The 19480-nt window shown below is 41.7% G+C and overlaps 2 protein-coding genes across 2 annotated transcripts; both read left to right on the top strand.

The window, feature by feature from the left end:
• The first annotated feature begins 164 nt into the window (after positions 1-164).
• On the top strand, positions 165-11522 carry F10 (coagulation factor X). The gene is made up of 8 exons (XM_064646460.1): positions 165-327; positions 2503-2663; positions 4050-4074; positions 6566-6679; positions 7484-7624; positions 8224-8474; positions 9292-9409; positions 10191-11522. Exons 1-8 carry the CDS (start codon positions 258-260, stop codon positions 10730-10732), a joined length of 1422 nt encoding a protein of 473 aa, XP_064502530.1. The 5' UTR covers positions 165-257; the 3' UTR covers positions 10733-11522.
• A 124-nt stretch (positions 11523-11646) lies between these two features.
• Positions 11647-17957, top strand: LOC135409706 (coagulation factor X-like). The gene is given in 3 exon segments (XM_064645599.1): positions 11647-14871; positions 16665-16864; positions 17441-17957. Coding segments are annotated over 3 exon segments (429 nt in total). The 5' UTR covers positions 11647-14756; the 3' UTR covers positions 17555-17957.
• The last annotated feature ends 1523 nt before the right edge of the window (positions 17958-19480 follow it).

Genomic DNA, 19480 nt, shown 5'->3' with positions numbered 1-19480 from the left:
CTGCGGCCTTGGTCTTTGAAAAAAATAAAGAAAAAACGGAAAAGAAAGAAAAGTCTCATCCCCCCTGAGTGAGAAATCCCGCCGCGGCTTTCCCCCTGCCCCGACGCTTCCGCTATTTCTGGGCCGGGAGAAGCAACGCCGCTTCAGTCTCACCCCGCCCTAGGGGGTGAAAACTTCGGCTCCCGTCCCGTCCCGTCCCGTCAGTCCCTCCCGTGCCCCGTCCCCGCGGGGCCATCAGCGGGGCGCTCCGCGCTGCCATGGCCGGCCGCCTGCTGCTCCTCCTGCTCTGCGCCGCGCTGCCGGGCCAGCTCCGCGCTCAGGAAGGCGGTAAGGCGGCACCTTTCTCATTTTTTTGGGATGGGGGAATCCCTCTTCGGAACAGTCTTCGGGGATGGGGAGGAGCTACCGGGCCGAGAGACGGTGAAAGGTCGATGCTGCGGGCCGGGGGCGCGCACCAGGAGAGCGCCGGCAGCCGCCGGGAGGTGCGCTTCGGGGACAGGGAGCTGCTGTGGGCATCTCGGGGGGCCAGACCCCAGGGATGCTAAGTCCCGCTGCCGTCCCCGGGGCCTTTCCTGGGCTGCTTCGTGTTCCCTTTTTTCCCCCGGAAAGTGGGATTGCTGTCCCTCCCCACCGTTTGCAACTGGAGTACAGCTGCCCTCACACCCTGAGGTGCTCATGTGTGAGAAGGGAAGCCTGGCCAAGCCTTGGTTGGCTGTGCTTGGCCGTGGAGGTGACTCCTCTGTTTGTGCCACCACCATGCTCAATGCCAAAGTCCAGGGCAGCATGAAGAAGTGGCCTTTCAAAAGTTGTTAACTCTGCCTTCGGTCACTCAGGCCACTTACAGTTTAAAACAAGTCTTTAGCATATTTCTGGAACATCCTGCTTCGGTTATCCAGTGCCTGTTGCTCCTTAGTGTCTCTGAAGAAGGAAGCATGATAGAAAGCTTGGGAAAGAGAACGACCAACCTCAGAAGACTGATAAGCTAGTTCAAGTTTACAAAAACATCCTCTTATGCGGGTAGTGTGAAAGCAAAGGAATATAGAGGCGATAACCCCACCAGCTGTGTCCTGTCACTTTCCTGTTACTGCAGAGAGGGATTTAAGGGCAAATAAGATAGCAGGTGAATGAACTAACAGTCGCTGAGCTGCAAGTTACAAGCACTTTCTGCAAGCCTTTCTTGAGAGGAGCTGTTTTAAAGTAAGCAAGGCTCGAAATTAAGCATGGGATTGCTTAATATAAATAGCCCAAACGGAATTTGTCTCTGTTTGACTGATCCACCAATTTCAATGAAAGCAGAATAAGTCACCTCTCCGTTCACTTGGAGGATATTAGGGTATATGATTACTATCAGCAATTTATTTATCATTGAATTAAGCTGCATGAAGAGTGCTCCTGAACGTATGTGCAAGCTGTGCACTGAGCATAAGGCATTGTCCTTGAGTCCCATCTGTAGCACAGTCTTCCACACTGTGGTTGGAAAGTATTTTTTTGGTGTAAATTCCAGATGGTAGAACTTGATTAAAAGGCAACTTCCAAACTCTTCACACTTGCCTAGAACATATGCTTTTTACAGAGTAATTGGCAACTTATTTCATCCAGTGTTGGTTTTGTTTTTCCTGCCTGGTAATATGTGCACAAGTCACTGGAGAATAATGCTATTGCTCACATAGCCACATGCCTGAGATGAGTCCAACACCTCTGACCCTCCAGCTTAAATCAACAGCTACCTGCATCTTTAACTTGAAAGCAGCAAGTCTTAGGCTTCTGTCACACCAAGCTTTTAAGAAATAAAAACAACTCAGCAATCCGACTTCAGGCTGTACTTTCCTCCTAAAGCTGATGTTCATTTACTTCTGCCTTTGTTAAATCTTAGAAGGCAGCTGCCTTATCATACACATATCAGTAAAGCAGGAACATTTCTACAGGCACTTGAGAGGTGCTGTTAAGAGGGCAGAGGATCCCAGTGCAGCACAGTGGGATTTAGGGTGGTGAAGGGCAATAGAACTCATACATGGGCTCTTCCCGTCTGTTACTAGATACATTGCTTTATCTTGAGTTTGTGTGGCATTTAATTTCTGCATCACAAGCCCCTAGATCAGGCAGTTATGTTGCCTGATGGTCAGCTTTAAAACGAAATTGAGGAATGCAATCTCCCTGGCCTTCGGGGAAAGTCATTCTGTTCAAGACTGAGTCTTGAGCAGGAGCAACAGAAATGTAAGCCCCTGGTGGCAACCTGCATGTTCTTATTTTTGAGAATAAAAAGAGTAGGAGAGAATTTTGGGGACCTACATTTTGTCCTGGGGCTACTGATTCTCAGAGAGAGATAGCTCTGAGATCCTGGAATGTATCAGCCTGTGTGAGGACTAACTTTACAGGTAACGTTATGTACTGGTAGAGGGGTGAAAGGGTCTGTTTTGGTTTTGTTTCTACCTCATTTATTTCTAATGACTCTTTACCACCACCAAATGTTACCCATCTGTATCATTTTTCTCTTTTATCTAGTATTCATCAAGAAAGAAAATGCCGACAAGTTCTTGGAAAGAACAAAACGTGCTAACTCTTTCTTAGAGGAGCTGAAGAAAGGGAATATTGAAAGAGAATGTGTTGAGGAGCGCTGCTCAAAAGAAGAAGCAAGAGAAGCTTTTGAAGACAATGAGAAAACTGTAAGGATGAAATAATATGAAACATTATATGTACATTTCATGTTTAAAAATTACCATTCAAGTCTTTTGAGCTGGGCATCAAAACTCGCGAGTTATTCACAATCACTTAACACAAAGAAAAATAGTGGTTGATTGTGGTTGGAATTGCTAAGGCATAAATGTCTGCCAGCCCATCTTAAAACCTCCATCCTTTTACTTGTTCTGATCTGTTTAATTGCCACTGAGAGGTATTTGACCTTTAAAGGCTTTGATGCTACCTCTCAGTGTCGGAAATATGTTCACCCTATCTGGGTGGCATAGCTGAGTGCCATGACTATGGTCAAGACAATCCATTGGAAGTCTGAGAAGGCAAATGCTGACATGGAACTTCATGGGGGAATTTAACTGAACTTAAGCAGTTTTGAAGTGCTTATCATCTTGTGGCTCTCTTTATCTGAATTGAATGTATACTGTGGACAGTTCTTAAATGCCTTACTGTTAATTGGAATGAAGTTTGTATGTGTGACTTTTGTGTCACCTACCTTACTCCAATGGCTTGCTTAAGACAGAAATGTGATCTGTTCCCAAGCTCAAGGGAAAGTTAAAGCAATGGAGCAGCTGTGGAGACTAGAGTCAGTAGAATAGGTGGTATTTTAAAACTTGAAGTCACTTAGTAGTGGAGAAGAATAGGGAACATCAACTGTAGCTATGTGGCTGTTAAGAACAACCCTGAAACTGGAGTTAAGGCCAGATTCATTTCCCTTTAGCATTACTTGATGGCCAGAATGTTCTTGGAGTGGCACTGAGATGTCATGGGTGCATTGCCAGTGTACTTCAGAGCATAAATGTTGATTTACCCATGGCAGAACCAGCACAGCCTGTTCTACCTGGTGACCAGATGTCACTGGAAAGGACTGTCTTGGACAGACAGCATAACTGGATTCCTCAGTGCAGAGGGAAAGGAGAACACAAATCAGACAAAATGTTTTTAAATGTCAGGATTTATGAGGTTGTGATTGATGAGAGTGTGGGGTGGGGATGGAGACTGAAAATTTGGCATTATGGGAAAATAAGTAAATTCAGTCAAAACTGATAGAAAGACAGTTATGCAAGAAATGAAGTGGCTTATCCTGAGTGAATCACACTGTGGTATCTTTAAGGAGTTCCAGACATTCCTGAAAAATGCATGAGACTTGTTTCTGTAGAGCTGGGCAATATGGTTTTAAGTTATTAAATGGCAATAGCAGGCTGCAAGGCATGTACTTATCACTTAAATATTTCTTTTAACAATTCTTAGCTGCAAATATCCTGTGTATGAAAGGTCTAATATTTTTCTGAGGAATTTAGTAATTCTCATTCAACTCTTTCTGTTTCCTTTTATTCCCCATTTTCCACACCTACCTTTAGGAGGAATTCTGGAACATCTATGTAGGTAAGAAACACTTTGTGTTTGTTTAGTGGATTAAACTTCCTCACTGCAAGGATTGAAAGGATGCACCTCTTAAGTAACCCCTTCCTGCTCCCTTGCTTCATCTCTTTTCACTCCAGCACACCCTCACAGTTTGTTTCCTCTGAAAAAGGAATCTGATATACTGAGTGCTGTTGCTTGAACCCAGTCATTTCATTTGCAGACGGTTCAGCTGCCTCCAGTTGCTGGGCTGATCTTTGTCCTCTCAAAAAAAATAGTGGCTCTTTGCACACTAAGGACAATCATAAGTAGAAACTGTCCGTGTGGCTCTGCCAAACAGTTTTCCTCCTGAGAGGCAGCCCCAGATGGGAGAATTCAGGATACAAAGAGTTACAGATGAGAGTGTCGCTTAAATGCCATAACCAACACTAAGTTGTGAAACTGTATCTCACAGTCACTTACCTGTTTCATGTCATCTTTCATACCAGAGTGGTATTGATTCCTATATTATAGAGCATTTTGTGGGATGTATTTTCTACAGAATGGTTTGGAATTCAAGGAAGTTATGCCAGTAGATCAGCAAATACTACCTAACAATCTTTTCATTTTTTTTTCTAAAGGTGTGAGTTGTACATATTGTGTAGTGTTTGTAAAGCACTATGCAAGGACAGATTTTTAATGTATTAGTGCTTTGTAACATGTTCTCCAGAAAGTATGTGTCCGGCTTGCATTTAGGAGGAGTACTTCCAAAATATTGACCAAAGACAGCTCAGCTTTGTCCTTTGGAATCTGCAGAGAATTGAAAACAGTTACCACAAAGAAGATGCAGACTTTCACAATCCTTTAAGCAGGGGAAGAACTCTACAACCTACAGGCTGAAATTTCAAGGAAAGCCTGCGTCAGTGTTGCAGTAAACTGGATTGGAATATTGCAAACCATTTTCTCACGAGAATACAAGCAGCAGAACATCAGTGCCAGAGCTCTTAGCGGAAATGCCAATTTCATACATTTTAAACCACAGTTCACAAATGCTTTATGGGTGTTCAGAAGTATTGAAAACCACAGCTACCCTCAGCCAAGTTGCTAGAACAATTTGTTCTAGCTTCCTTTTTTAGTAGGGGAATTTGTGCAACATTGACATAAAACTCACTACTCTGGCACTTCAGAGGAGGCAGTAACTAGAACCTGTGATGCAGGCCTTGAATCTGTCTTTCTTTTGGTTAATATTGGTCTTGCCTTCCCTCTTTTGAGGATGGACATCAGTTTTCAATGCCGCTGTGGCTGGAGCATTTGGAGATCTGTTGGTTTTGGGCACATGCAGGTACAGAAGGGATGATGATGTGTGAGTGCAGTCTGCAAAGCCCATCAGTTGTTCCCTGTGGCAAGTAGAGCTGTAGCAGCTGAGGTCACAGTCCAGAAACACCATGCAGGCAGCAAGCTGGATCCTTAGGATGAGTAGTTTCTTGCATATTGTCTCCTCAATGGGCACTGATGTTTCAGCTGCTCCAAAGGGGGGGCAGAACAGGTGGTAAAACACAGAAATTCAAAGAACAAATCTAAAGCAAGGATATTAAGCAAGTGTCACTCTTCTGGATATCCTGCTTTTCTTATCAAACAGTGCAGCCCAGGGAACACGTGTCGCGAGGGAACACTAAATGGAAAAGACTGTGTCAGTGAGCACCAGTGCAGGAGTGAGATACCTTTGTGGGGATGGGAGAAAGGGCTGCTCCATGGAATGTGTCTCCAAACACAGTGCAGCCTCCCTGTCCTCCAGGTAACTGAATTTGTGACATAATTGTGGCTGGGGCCCCGGAGTCAGGTCAGCCAGTATTGTCTAGGTCATGGAAAGGAAGAAAGGCTGCAGAACTACCTTTCAAATGTGGGAGATGCCAGCGCAGATGTGGGCAGTGTGAGGTAAGAGCTGATATTTTGAGGCTCAAGCTCACACCTCACCAGATACAATGGGAAAATTTTGGTTGCTTCTAAGCAACACAAAACATGGATTTTGCAGGGCTTTGTAAAGTGTTGAGGTTTTATTATCTTCTGATTAATGTGCTGGTGGCTGTGTCTTTAAATGGAGAGCTCTACAGGCAAAAGACATTCACAAGGGATAAGCTGACCTTAAGGAAATAAAAGTTTAGGCTTTTTAGGCAGTAGTTGCAATGTAGAAATGTCCCATCTGCTTTTACAGGCTTCATTGTAAGTTATATATGCTCTTGACTATGATGTATTACTTTATCTTTCTACAAAAAAAAGCTTGTGTATGCACTGTCATACAGTACCCACCAAAAACAGATTGCAAAAGTGAGGATATGTGTATGAATCATTGCAGGTTTGGAATGATTGCAGTTAGACTGCAGTTAGATGGTTTGTTCCATCTGGAATGCGGCAACTCACAGGACCTGTACTTTAAAAGGAAGGATAAAAGGTGGCTTCTTAAAACTGACACCCCTTCAGAGTTCACTGGAAATACTTGCACTCTTACAACAATTTGGTGTTTGGTTTGTTTTTGTAGATGGGAACCAGTGCAGCCCAAATCCTTGTCACTATGGTGGCCATTGTAAAGATGGAATTGGTTCCTACACTTGCACATGCTTGGATGGTTATCAAGGCAAGAACTGTGAATTTGGTAAGTTTCTGCTTTAGAGAACTGTGGCAGTGAATTTCCAGGTAGCTGAAAAGTAGGGAGTTAATTCTTTCTTAACTCTTAATTATGATGGAGCCTGTCTACATGAACTGGAATCCCCAGAACATGTGGATAAAACTAAGAAGCATATGATTCTTATAACTCATGTCAAAAAGCCTTTATTCCAAGCTCAGAAGTACAGCCTCCCTGCTTAGCTCACACCAGAAAAAAACTAAGAAAACAGATTTCAGCAGACAATGCAGAGACTTTTTCAGGTTTGCAAGGAAAGATATTTTGCATAAAAATCCTTCCTGAGGCTCACTTCTGTGGCATACAGCTGCTCCCCTGACAGTGTCCCACCAATGGAGGTGGAGGGTGTATCAGCAGCCCAGAAGTAAGAGTGGAGGGTGCAGAACTGATGTTCAGGCCTGAGACTGAGGGGAGTGATGAGGAGTTGAGATTTTTAGGGCAGGAGGGAGGAATCGTGTGAGGGTTTACTAGTATCTTCTCTATTAGTGTTTTATTCATTTTTCCCCTGACAGTTTGTCTCTGCTTTTCTAAGCTCACCATGACATGGCCACTGGGCCCACTTGGACTCGGCAAGTACGTTTTGTATGGTGGATGTGGCTGCCTTGTAAGGCACAAGCTGGTGTTCACCACTCATGTTATTCCTAAGATGTACTTCAGATATTTTGCAGATGTAGAGACAGGTCCCGTTTTAAGTGTGCATTTTGTTTTGGTGAAGTTTGAGATCTTCTGTCAAGTCAGTGTTTATTTACAGTTTTTCTCCAACCGTCTCTTTTCTAGTCATACCAAAGTTCTGCAAAATAAACAATGGTGACTGTGAGCATTTCTGCAGCATCAAAAAAGATGGACAGAAGGATGTATTGTGTTCCTGTGCAGATGGGTATGTTCTAGCAGAGGATGGCAAACGCTGTGTTTCAACAGGTATGAAGCCACATGATAAACCAATAACAATTATGGTGAGACTTTTTTCACAGTCAAGGGATGTCTTGGTTCAGAGTTGAAGAATGTCTTTTGAAACATCAATATTCTACATGAGATAGATTTAACAGTGAGTCCAACTGATTTTTATTTCCAAAGCCTTCCATTTGTGAGGTGATGTGATGGACTTGATCAATATCTGGCTGTTTTAGAAGCCTTTGTAAGGTGTGTTTCACAGAATTACCACAGTAAATTCTGCTGTTGACAGGAGAAAAGTGATTGCAGTAATAACTCACTTACTTAAACACTTACATGCCATATAAAATATCTGCTTGCAAAAACTTACTACTTTGCTAGAAACTGACGATGTTAGATAATTTTCATTGGTACTATTAACATTTGTTCATTTTTGTTTTATTTCGGTAGTCCTGGACAGAGGGGTCAAACATGGGCTCATGATGTTGGTTTTAATATCCTTTATAACTAATAACACATTGCTGCTGTGAGCCATATTATTTCACTCATTTTCCTTGGTGTTTCCAAGGAGTTTTCTCTTGTGGGGTTTGTGTCCAACTCCAATTTTGACATTCTTCTCTTCACAGTAAAATACCCCTGTGGAAAAGTTTTTGTGAGAAGAAAGAAAAGGTCGGTTCTTTTACCTGTTGATTATAGCAATGTAAGGAGTGATCAAGAAGGCCCTCCCACAAACGAAACAAGCTCAGAGGACGATATTGTTATTACTACAGAAAGCCCAACCCCCCAGACTGTAAACAGAACAAGTAGCAAGAATCCATATGTTGATACCAGGATAGTAGGTGGGGATGAATGCCGTCTCGGTGAATGTCCGTGGCAGGTAAGTCTGGTGTGTGTGCCCTGCATGTGAGCAGAGTGTTTTTCTGAGGGAAGGTGTGCAGTGACTCCTTTCCTCTGGCTGCCTTCTGAATGTTACCCGTGTACTGCCAGTGGTAGTGAGATGTAGCTGAATTGTGTGAACTGGGCACTTAGATGTGCTGTTCTGCAACTTGAGGCCTTAAAGTGTCAAAATGAAAGGCTTTGTGCCATTTTAGATGGAGCTGCCTAACCTATTACCACACAGGGCTTTTGAGTCATGGTGGTCTGCCAGGCCATTTTTGCAGGTTACAGTCTCGTTCTGTTTGAGAGCATCCACTCAGGGAACACACCCAAGAGCATGTCAGATAAAGCGAGTGTTTTACTTTGGAAATACACTTCTGTGTTTTACTTTTGAGTTTGGGCCAGCCAAAATGAGTTCCAAATACATTCCAAAATGTATTCGGGAATAGTAAGGGGGAGACAAACAGGAACAGAACTTGGACAGGAATTCTTGGGGGTGGTGAGTCTGAGGGATGGGGTGATTTGGGGGCTGCACAGTCAGTCAGTCAGTCAGTGTCTAAAAGACAGTACTAAGTACTGTGAGCGCGGTAACATGGAATCCAAACATGTACTTCACATAAAGACAGTCGAGAGACTCTGTAGCAGTACAAGCTGATCTGTAGCCTCTTCACCCATGAATATAGAGAGACCTGGAGGGCCCCATAGGTGTTGCAGTACGAAGCGAATGTGTGGTGTGCAGAGAAATCAGTTACCTGTTTATAGCTCATTCACATTAAATTGCACTTCTTAATTTTGCACTTACCTTTTTTCTTTCACAGGCTGTGCTGCTAAATGAGGAGGGAGAAGAGTTTTGTGGTGGAACTATTCTGAATGAAAATTCTATACTTACTGCAGCTCATTGCATGAACCAATCTAAAGAAATCAAAGTTGTTGTTGGTAAGTGGTTATTTATTTTACTCCTGCAGTGTTTGAGCATGTGTTGCAGCTTCACCTTCTGTGCTCTAAATGTCGTGTGAGATGTACTCATTATTTTATGTGTTACGGTTTGTTACTTTTTTGTTGTTATTTTGCTTTTTCTAAGTTCTTGTTACTGTGGGAATCCTCCTTTTTAACAACAAGGACAGCAGATGTGGAAAATTATAATGGTGCATCCCTTTCTTCTTTGCCAACTAGTTGGAAGTGATTAAAAACAAATGTTTTATAAATGTTTTATAAACATTGATGGCTATCAATGTTTTCAGCAGAGCAGTGCTTTTTCAGAAAGCTTGTCATTTCTGACACATCTGAATCATCCACATTTGTTCCTGCAGGAACACTCAGGAAATCTATGACACATTCAATAGAGGGCAAAGGAACAAACTCAGGTTATGGTTGCTTCACTTCTAAGCTGGGACACTAGATCAACACAACTTTATCTTTTCACTGTTTTAGTCTTGACCCAGACCATGTTCTCTTCTCTAAGTCAGGCTCAAGCTCCTTTAAGAGATTCCATTAGTTTAGCTGGCTCGGTTTGTGCCTTTATGTAAACTGGTACAAAAATCTCTGGACCAAAACTGATCCAGTTGCTGCTAATAAATATTGCCTACATTTACTTGTATTGTATAAATGCTTAGGCTAAGTGTTAGGAATAGGTATACTAGTCTCTTCCTCTATCAAGGTTCTTCTTAATTTCTTATACTGTCTCCACATTAATGACTCTTTTAATAATCTTGTACAGGTGAAGTGGACAGAGAGAAGGCAGAACAGTCTGAAACGATGCATACTGTGGAAAAAATATTTGTTCACCCTAAATATGTTGCTGCAACTTATGATAATGACATAGCCTTAATAAAGCTGAAGGAACCTATCACATTTTCGGAGTACGTTATCGCAGCGTGCCTTCCCAAAGCAGACTTTGCTAATGAAGTTCTGATGAACCAAAGATCTGGGATGGTTAGTGGCTTTGGGCGTGAATTTGAAGGTGGACGACTATCCAAAAAACTGAAAGTGCTCGAAGTCCCCTATGTTAATAGGAACACTTGCAAGCAATCGACTAACTTTGCAATAACAGAGAACATGTTCTGTGCTGGTTATGACACAGAGCAAAAAGATGCTTGTCAAGGAGACAGTGGAGGTCCCCATGTAACCAGATATAAGGATACTTATTTTGTTACTGGAATTGTTAGCTGGGGAGAAGGATGTGCAAAGAAAGGCAAATATGGTGTCTATACCAAATTGTCCAGGTTCTTGCGTTGGGTAAAAATGGCCTTGAATTTGTAGTGGTGGTGTGTCTCCTGATCCTTCTGATAGCTTCCTAGGTGCAGTTTTTGTAACAGAAACTTTTTTTTTTCCACATCTCCTAAATTTATTTTGAGAGCTGATTCCTTAAAGTTATGGTGCTGCTTCTATTTGTATTATCCCTGGCTTTAAATCACATATATGTGGATTGTGAGTAGTGTTCTGAATTTGTTGAATGGCGGAATTTCCCCAAACAAAATGGTTGCTCAGTGGGGTCTTTTGTTTGCTTTAGTTATTTTTATATTGCCATTTTGATTCTTGTCTGTTGACTCAAGTGCTTCCACCAGAGGCTCATAAACATATTCTAAACAATCACTAGCCATGATGAAAGTGGGCAGGACAGGACTTCAATTAATCCTCGTATTGCAACCATCTGGCTCAGCAGGGAGTTTGTTATTACTGGAGCTATTTAGGTTGTCCCTTTGGATGTATTCAGAAGAGTAAGGGAGCAAGGGAGCTTGCATGGCAAAAGCTGAGACACAAATAAATATTCAATGTGTGATTGAATAATAACCATATGTTCCACAGAATGGCCTACTCAGGTCACAGCAACTAATTAAAATAACGGTTTGCTTTATATGGATTGTAGTTCACCTTAATGTAAACATTGCTGCTCATCAGAAAAAAATTTATGTGCATGTTCATTGTTTGCTGTATTGTGTTGTGGATTGTGTATGGCTGAGGATTGGAAATCTCCTATTTTTCTGGGTGTTTCTGTCAGGTACAATATTGATGTACACCAGCATTTGAAATAAAACATTCTTTCTTCTTCGCTCCTTTTTTTTTTAACAAACCCAGACCTCTCAGCCTGTTACAGTTCATCATGTGCTCTACACCCTAACCATCCTGATGGCCTCTCCAAGGCTCCTCCAATCTGTGATGTTCCCCTGTTTTCTGAGGAATACTGAACTTCACCAGACACCTGCCACTTATCTCTTAGGGTTTGAGCTGGTACTGGCTGGTTTTGTATAGCTGGTGCTGTAAGCAAACCAGGCTGACAAACTGGAAATACAACTCTGCAAAGCAGCAAGGTATTTCTGCAGTCAGCAGTGATTGTGGGCAGGAAGGTTAGTGAGCAGGTCAATTACCCCATCTTGATGGTCTTGACCTGCATAACCCCTCAGTGGGCTAACTTCAATGTTTACTCAGCAATGTTTGTTCCCTGGGTTCTTCTGTCCACTGCATTTCTATTCCTCTCCCTTGTCCCACTGGAGTCTACCCCTGTGCTCCAGGGTGAAATTTGCTTCTTCAAAAGAAAACCTCAGGCCTAGATGCTACCAAAATTCTGTTTACATACTCTTGCTAAGGGCTTTCTTGTACTTTGTTGGAGCTTGAGGACTGAAGCAAAATGCAGACTGGGCTGTATAAGGTGTTGAGGCAGCTGAAGGCAGGACCTCCCTCTGGCAATGGTGGCAGTAGCTGGTGTGTTTATGTATGTTCTTGTTGAGCCAAGTGAGAGCAGACACAGAACAGGCAAGAGAGTGACAAAAGTCCATGTTTGTGTAATTATTTGTCATTATTTGTGCTTTGTGGACTAGGGGACATGAGTGAAAACTGGGCAGCTTTGCTGTCTTGCCCTCCTTGCTCCCATTTGTCAGCTGCAGTGTAATGATATCCAGGTCTAAGGCTCATGGGGAATACCATTTTGGACTGAAAGAACAGTGTCAGTGTGAAATACGGGGTCAGTAGGTTGATAAGCAGGGCTTTCAAATGCACAACACAAACAATGGGCCATTCTTCATGTTCTCAAGAGATGTGATAATTAAATAATCCTTCATATCCATTTATAAGGTGACAAAATGAACCCCACAAGATGTAACAATGAGGGGGGAACAAGAACCTTACCCCATCACTCATTGTGGTTGTCTAACAATCATCACATCTCCACTTGATGAAGCATCCCACCTGTCTTTCAAGTTGGACCCTGAGGTGCTTCTCTTCTCATCCAGTTTATGAATCATACTGCAGACACGATGCCTGCCATGTTTAATTTTGCTGTAAAAGTCATTTGGGTATTACAGAGGTCTAGTTGGAGACAATGGAACAAACACCTGAGTCATCTCCATTACGAGTGCTGTGAGTTAGAGGTAGATTTTGACATCCCAAAGGTGATGTGGGAGAGGTACTTAATGGGACATGGGTTGTCCTGACTGTCTTCAGAATGTTTAATGGAAAATTTTCAACATACATACAAACACGTAGAAAGCAATTTTGAGTGCACTTGTTTGCATTTAATTTTAATCTATAAACTAGAAGTAGCTGGCAATACAAAGATGGAAGATGACTTTAATAAAAGTAACTGTAAAAATGACAGAGCTCATTAATGAGAATATATATATTAAAAAAAAAAGAAAAAGAAAATAAATGTCTTAATGTATTTTTAAAAGAGAGGCTACTTCTAAAAACCCCATAAAACCCCAAAGTGTTTAAGGCAGTGTCTTAACTATCTCAAGGTCAAGAAAGGGCAGGAGGATTGATTAAAACTGTGAGCTCTTTCACGACCTCCAGAAGGAAGCACAGAAATACCTAGATCTGTATAAAGAATTGTAACCATCTTGGCATAAAACTAGAAAAGCTAAGGAGTAAGCACATTAAGATAAACATGATGTGAAAATCAATAGCTGATCTAAGTACAGAGATAATGGAAAAAAGCCCAAGAATGTTAGTCTGTGCCCAATGGAGAAGAAAGTCTTTCTTCCTTAAAGTACCAAATTACTTGAGTCCACCAAGGAGAAAAGAAACTGAGTTGCACTAGTCAGGAAAAAAAAATCACATCAAATTCTTCTAAGGGACAAATCACATCAATTTCCTCCAAAGACAGGATAACAGGCTGGGCAACTGCAAAAGATGCAGTACACCTCAGATCTCTCCATTAAGGGAGGCTTCTAACACCGTTTTATATAACGCTTTTATTGCAGCAGAAAGACAAACACCGTTCTGGATGAAACTACTGTAAGTTTGGTGCAAATTTGGTTGAGAAACTGCGCTACTTGACTGAAAGATTATATGGAGTGCAGAGCTCCACAGAGGTGAGCCTGACGACCTCTGATGCTGATATTTTCCACAGTGACATGCAAGAAAGAAGAGAGTGTTTACTCACTGCATTTAGCTCATTCCAGACTGGAAGGATGACCATAAGTTGCGATGAGAGTTCAGGCAATCTTGTGAAACTGGAACAGTGATTCTACGTAAATAGGAGCCAATTATGTAAACACAAAACCAAAATTTCACCTTTGGTCTCACAACACACAACCAACAGAAATTTATAAAATATGTAATAAAAATAAGACATCATCTCTATTTTCAGAAGGACAAGAAATAATGAGATCCCATCACTCTAAGGGACACTCAGATTAGATATTAGGAAACACTTTCTAGACATTGTAAGGCTAATTAAGGAGTAGATTAATCTGCGTGGGTGAGCTGTGGAATCTCATTGTGAATCTGTAGGAACAGGTTAGACAGCATCTGTTAGGACCAGTTTACTTGCTCTCACACTGTTAGAACCAGGAAGAGCTCTCATATTCTGCCTATGATCTTGCAATACCTGAGCTAAGGTAAGTAGCATGCACTATATACAGATGGAAAAGGAATACTGCAAGGATCTACCAAGAGTACAATACTTCATTTATTACTGATGCTTTAGTTGCTAATTTTTGCCTCTTATCCACACTTGTGTTCATCTTTCCCTTAGTATGATGGCTGTTCTGGAAATTACAGATTATGCCTTGATTTGCCCTCGAAGAGCTGTCAGTTATAGCTGGGAAACACAGCATAAGATGTAGAATGATGCTAGTCTACCTAATGTTGACGGCTTACCATTTCTAAAATAATTGTAGTTACAACTGCTATGGTTATTGAGGCCTTTGGCAGGAATTGCACCATATTTCCCAAAGTGGAGGGGTATTTGATTCATGTTTGCAAGCGAGCTTTTATGAGCTACTTGTGTTTTTATGAAGTCACCATGAATCTATACATTTGACTCCTTTGCAGTCATACCAAGTGCATGAAAGGTCAACTTGGGAACTGTGAGCAGTTCTGCGAAACTGAAGATGAAGGACTCATATGTTAATGTGCTGCTGGCTATGCCCTGGACAATGACAAAAACTGTGTTTCTGTAGGTAGGAAGCCAGAATTAAAGTTCATTCTATGGGACACACATCACATCTGCACCACGTTTGGGAAGTGCTGGTGTGTTGCGGTGCTGTTGTAGCATAAAAAATAATGTTAATTGTTCAGACCTTTCACATTGCTTGAGGTGTTGATAACAAATTTAATAAGATCTTAGCTAAAGGTCATAATTTAAGTAATATCAAATTGTTCAACTGTGAGGGATGTGTGGCAGCAAAAATAGCTCATTCTCGCAGGTGACTGCAAGAACCCGTGTCCCAGCAGGGGCAAAGCCATAGGAGAAACAAGTGATTACAATGGGCCCAGATTCCTCTTCTCCCACAGACTGAAACAGATCCTTCATGCTTTGGAGGATTTTGTTAGAATGCAATAAGTTAGATTTTTGGTTGGTGAAAACTGATGTCTATTTTCCAGGCCTCAGCTGTGCTGAACATCTACAGATACAAATGAATAGGAACCCAAGAAACTTCTTCCTTTACAATATATAGTTTGCAAGGACTCATCATTTCAGTGGTAGTAACATAATGTGACTGCAGTTGTATCTCACTTGTTTCTCCTCAAATGTCACCTGTTTCGTCACCTTTCATATCACATATCACCACCTTTCTCTTTTCTTCTAATAACAGGTTTTCTGCAGTTACATACAGTAACCTAAACACATTAATAAATACTGACATTGAATTTAAATCCATCAGTTTTGCCTCTATTCAAATTGAACATTAACAGTTCAGTCTCAGTCTATTCTTCTGTCTGTCTGGTGATATTTGTTATAATGCCTTTTGTAATTTAATACCAAGTTATTGTCATGAGTTGATGATTCCAGGCATGGAAGACTTTACTCTATTTTTCAATTACAAAAGATTTAATAACAGCAGGTACCTGAAAATAATTATACCAATAATGGAAGATAGGTAACTTTTAAATACTTTGAAAATGCTGAATGCATTTGCCCACTTACTCAAAACAGGTGCATTTTAGAGGTGGAAAATTATTTTCAGCCATTCTGATTCTTTTGCATTTGCAAAGGTTTTGTTAATGTCTTGAAAAATCTAGCAGAGCCAGCCCTGACAAGAGCACCTGCATATCTAAGTAGATCGCAAAAGGCTGCTGTTGAGGAGTTTTCTTGAACTATTAAACAAGGTTTTCTCATTTTCATGAACAGCTGATTCCCGGAAAGTGACCTGTTTCCCTGCAAACCCTGTTCCAGTGTAGGTGCCTATCTGTAACTCTGAAGGCTGGTTTTGACTCCAAAACCCATGCTCCAGCAGGTTTGAATAATTTCTTGGGATGAAAACCAACACAAGGTGCACTGGAAGCTAGATTTAGTTTTCTGACCATGAAACTGTCCCCTGTACCAAGGGCTCTGTCAGACAAGCTCTGTTGAATGGCACTTCAGTGACAGAAATTGCTTTCAACAGCAACTGTCTGTCCTTCTGCTGTGCTGGAGGTTACTGTCCATTGCATGTCATTTGGCTTGGTGCCCCAGGAACTGCACAGGCACCATATCCCCCAGAGAGGTGAAAGACCATAGTCCTCCATCTCCTAAATTTTGGCTTAAATCAGCAAGAAAGATAGCTCTGAGCTCAGGTGGAGGCTGGTAACAGCAGCTGAGCCTCCATAGCTGTGTACTCAGTGTTATGGACAAGAACACCTTACTCTCAGCACGTGACACATGCTTCAAAGTCCCAATACCATCCAAACATCAAGTATTAGCATTTTGGTTTTGCCTTTGCAGTCAAGTTCCCACATGAGATTAAGAAATCATGAAGCCAGTTGACAGAAGTCACAGGAATCACAGCAAATCAAGATGCTCATCCTGAAAATGAGGAAACCACAGAGGCCCCAGGCAGCCATCTGGAGGTCACCAGAGAGGCTGGCAGTTTACCCAGGATGTCCCCGTGGCAGGTAAGGAGCCTGACCCTGTTCACCAGGACTGGCATCCATTTAGTCTTCACTGTGCTTGTCCATGCCTGCTCCCCACGGGTGCCTAGCCCAGTCTGAGACAGACTTCCCTGGCATCAAAGTTTTGGATGGGCTATTCCACTCTCCTGAGTACTGTGTTACTGCACAGGTCTCCTACCGTAAATAACCTTGTGTCTCCATTTCAGCATCAAGCAAGTGCTGAGAGGGGGAGGGTAGGAGAGAAGTAGGGTTGCAGGTATGGGATGCAGAGCTTGGTGAGCCCCTTCCCTCTCAGTCACCCAATCATGCAGATAGCAGCATGACCGTATCAGAAGAGTAGTCTGAGTTCTTGTTGTGGCCAAGACTAAAGTGAAGTAAAAAACCCAAGCAGGAACAACGTTATTACAATATCAGCTAAATTTTGTTTTAAAAATAGCAAGCAAAAACTGTTGGTAAGATCACTGAATGCACAAACTTTGCTTTGAGCCAGGATAAAGATCTGCCTTGACAAGTTTCCCATTGTGGCAGCTACATCTCAGTGTAACTCTCAACCCCTCTGAATGAAGATTGCCTTTTTGACAGAAAATACATATGAAAATGTCTACTTTAAGAAAACTGTTTGAATCTCATTTAGCTATTCAGGTTTTTGTGCTTTAGTTTTCTTCCCTCTCTTTGCCAGCTGTTCTACTAGTAGATGAGTATATTGAATGGTTTTGCAGGGGGACAATTCTGAATGAGTATTTTATACTTTCTGTACTTTCTATACATTGAATTAACCAGTCTAAAGACTTCTTCTTGGTAAGTACTTCTCACTTTTCCCTTTACTACAAAAAAAAGGAAGTGTCCTGTATTCATGCCTCCATATGCAAGATGCCTTTTGACTAACAGTGTCTCTTGCCTCTTGACTAACCATGAAATACATGTTTAAATTTGTAGAATGGACAGTTTCTTTAAGCATAGCTTGGCCTAGTGTAGCTTATATATGTTAGAAGCCAAATATAAAATGGGGAAGGTATGCTGGCAGGTAAGGTTGAACTGATGTGGTTAAATTGGTCTAACATTACACATTTATGCAATTTCCTGTGTTGGCCAAACCCTGAAGAATTCCAGATGCCTCATCCAGATATTAGCAATAACTGTTTTGACAGCATGTAGACACTATTCTGATACTGTTCCATACCTGAAATGTCAAATACATTATTTATTACTGTCGTTTATTAAAAAGTAGTTAATCACAAGTTCTAGGCACTCAAAAATGGTGTTCTGAGTCATAAAAATTGTACTCAGCCTACAAGAGTAAAGCAAAAATTGTGGTTGTCTAAAGTCCAATTGTTTGTCCATTTAATTCCCAAAGAGAAATTTTTACAAATCAAGAAAGATCAAATATATATGTAAACTGGTAAACTTTTGTATGCAGAATGTTGAAGTTTTAAAAGACAATAAATATCTAATTACTGTTTAAGTCTGACTATATTGCTCTACAAATGAGAGGGGCAAAATTCTTCTTTTCTGTGTTGAGGCTTTTGGTTGTGTATCATGAGTGCCATTGGCAATATTGTAATGAAGCCCAAAACTTTATATCAAAGTTTCATTAAGAGCATTATTCTAATTGCAAAGTTCTGATTTTCTACTTGCTTGGCATTTTGGCAGCCCTTTAAAACTCCTCCAAAATGGGTATAAAGTGCTACAGCTTCAGGATATAGGACTGGTCTATTTTATTTGTACAGTACAATACCTATACGAAGTGCAAGGAACGTTGGTTCCTTCTTTTATCCAAGGGATTTACCCCTTCTTGAATTCCCATAGGATCTCCACTGAAGCCTCAGATTATAGTTCAGCCCTAAAATATATATTGAGAGAGACAAATCTAATATATGAACTGTGGCCATGCTCAGATGTGTCCCAGGGACTACAGGGAGGCCATTGCCCAGGGCTTGCACTTGCTGACCTATTCCTTCATTGCTATCCATCTCTCCTCCCACACAGCCCTGCATTACCACTTGCCCATGCTCTCCTGGTTTACTCATAACCAAGTATAAAAGACCTGGATCATCTTGGAAGATGGACTTTGGAACTTGAATAGGCTTTTTTGCCATCTTTTTTCAATATGGACAGATTTCTTTCCCCTGTCATAAATGGAGTAGTCAGCCCCCAGAAGCAGTCCAGCAGTGTGACAGTTGCACACGTCCACAGAGTCCGTGTCTCCCATGGCTTGAGAGTCAAGCTTATGGCAGAAGCCACTTCCACCACCCACTTACATCTGTTTAGGCCATGGGTGGAAGCTGTCAGGTGCAGACTTCCACTGGTGCTGCTGAGGTCAGATCAGGACTTCCCTCAGGTCTGAATTCCAGGTACAGTCCAAACGCTTCTCTTCATTACCCACTTCAGACTGTGTCAGTGTTACAGGAGTTTGCCTGAAAAATCCACTGCTTAGGTTTTGCTGAGAACCATTTTTATCCTGAAGTTCAGCATAGGGCAATGGGGAGATGTTATCAGAGAAAATTGGAGAAAAAATAATAAATCCTTATCCAAATGGCACAGACTCCAAAGTGATTTTTCTTCATTTTTCACAAGGGATCAGGATATTCCTCATCTCGGAGCAAAATCAAACACCTTACTAACCCCCCTTATCCATCCTTTAAACTATCAACTAGGAGCTGAAGTGCTACAGTGTCGTCTGTGCATGTGCTCTGCCAT

This window comes from Pseudopipra pipra, chromosome 2 (genome assembly GCF_036250125.1).
Source record: "Pseudopipra pipra isolate bDixPip1 chromosome 2, bDixPip1.hap1, whole genome shotgun sequence".
Classification (NCBI taxonomy): Eukaryota; Metazoa; Chordata; class Aves; order Passeriformes; family Pipridae; genus Pseudopipra; species Pseudopipra pipra.
Note: the sequence above shows the minus strand (reverse complement) of the source record. Positions and strands in the feature narration are given on the sequence as shown.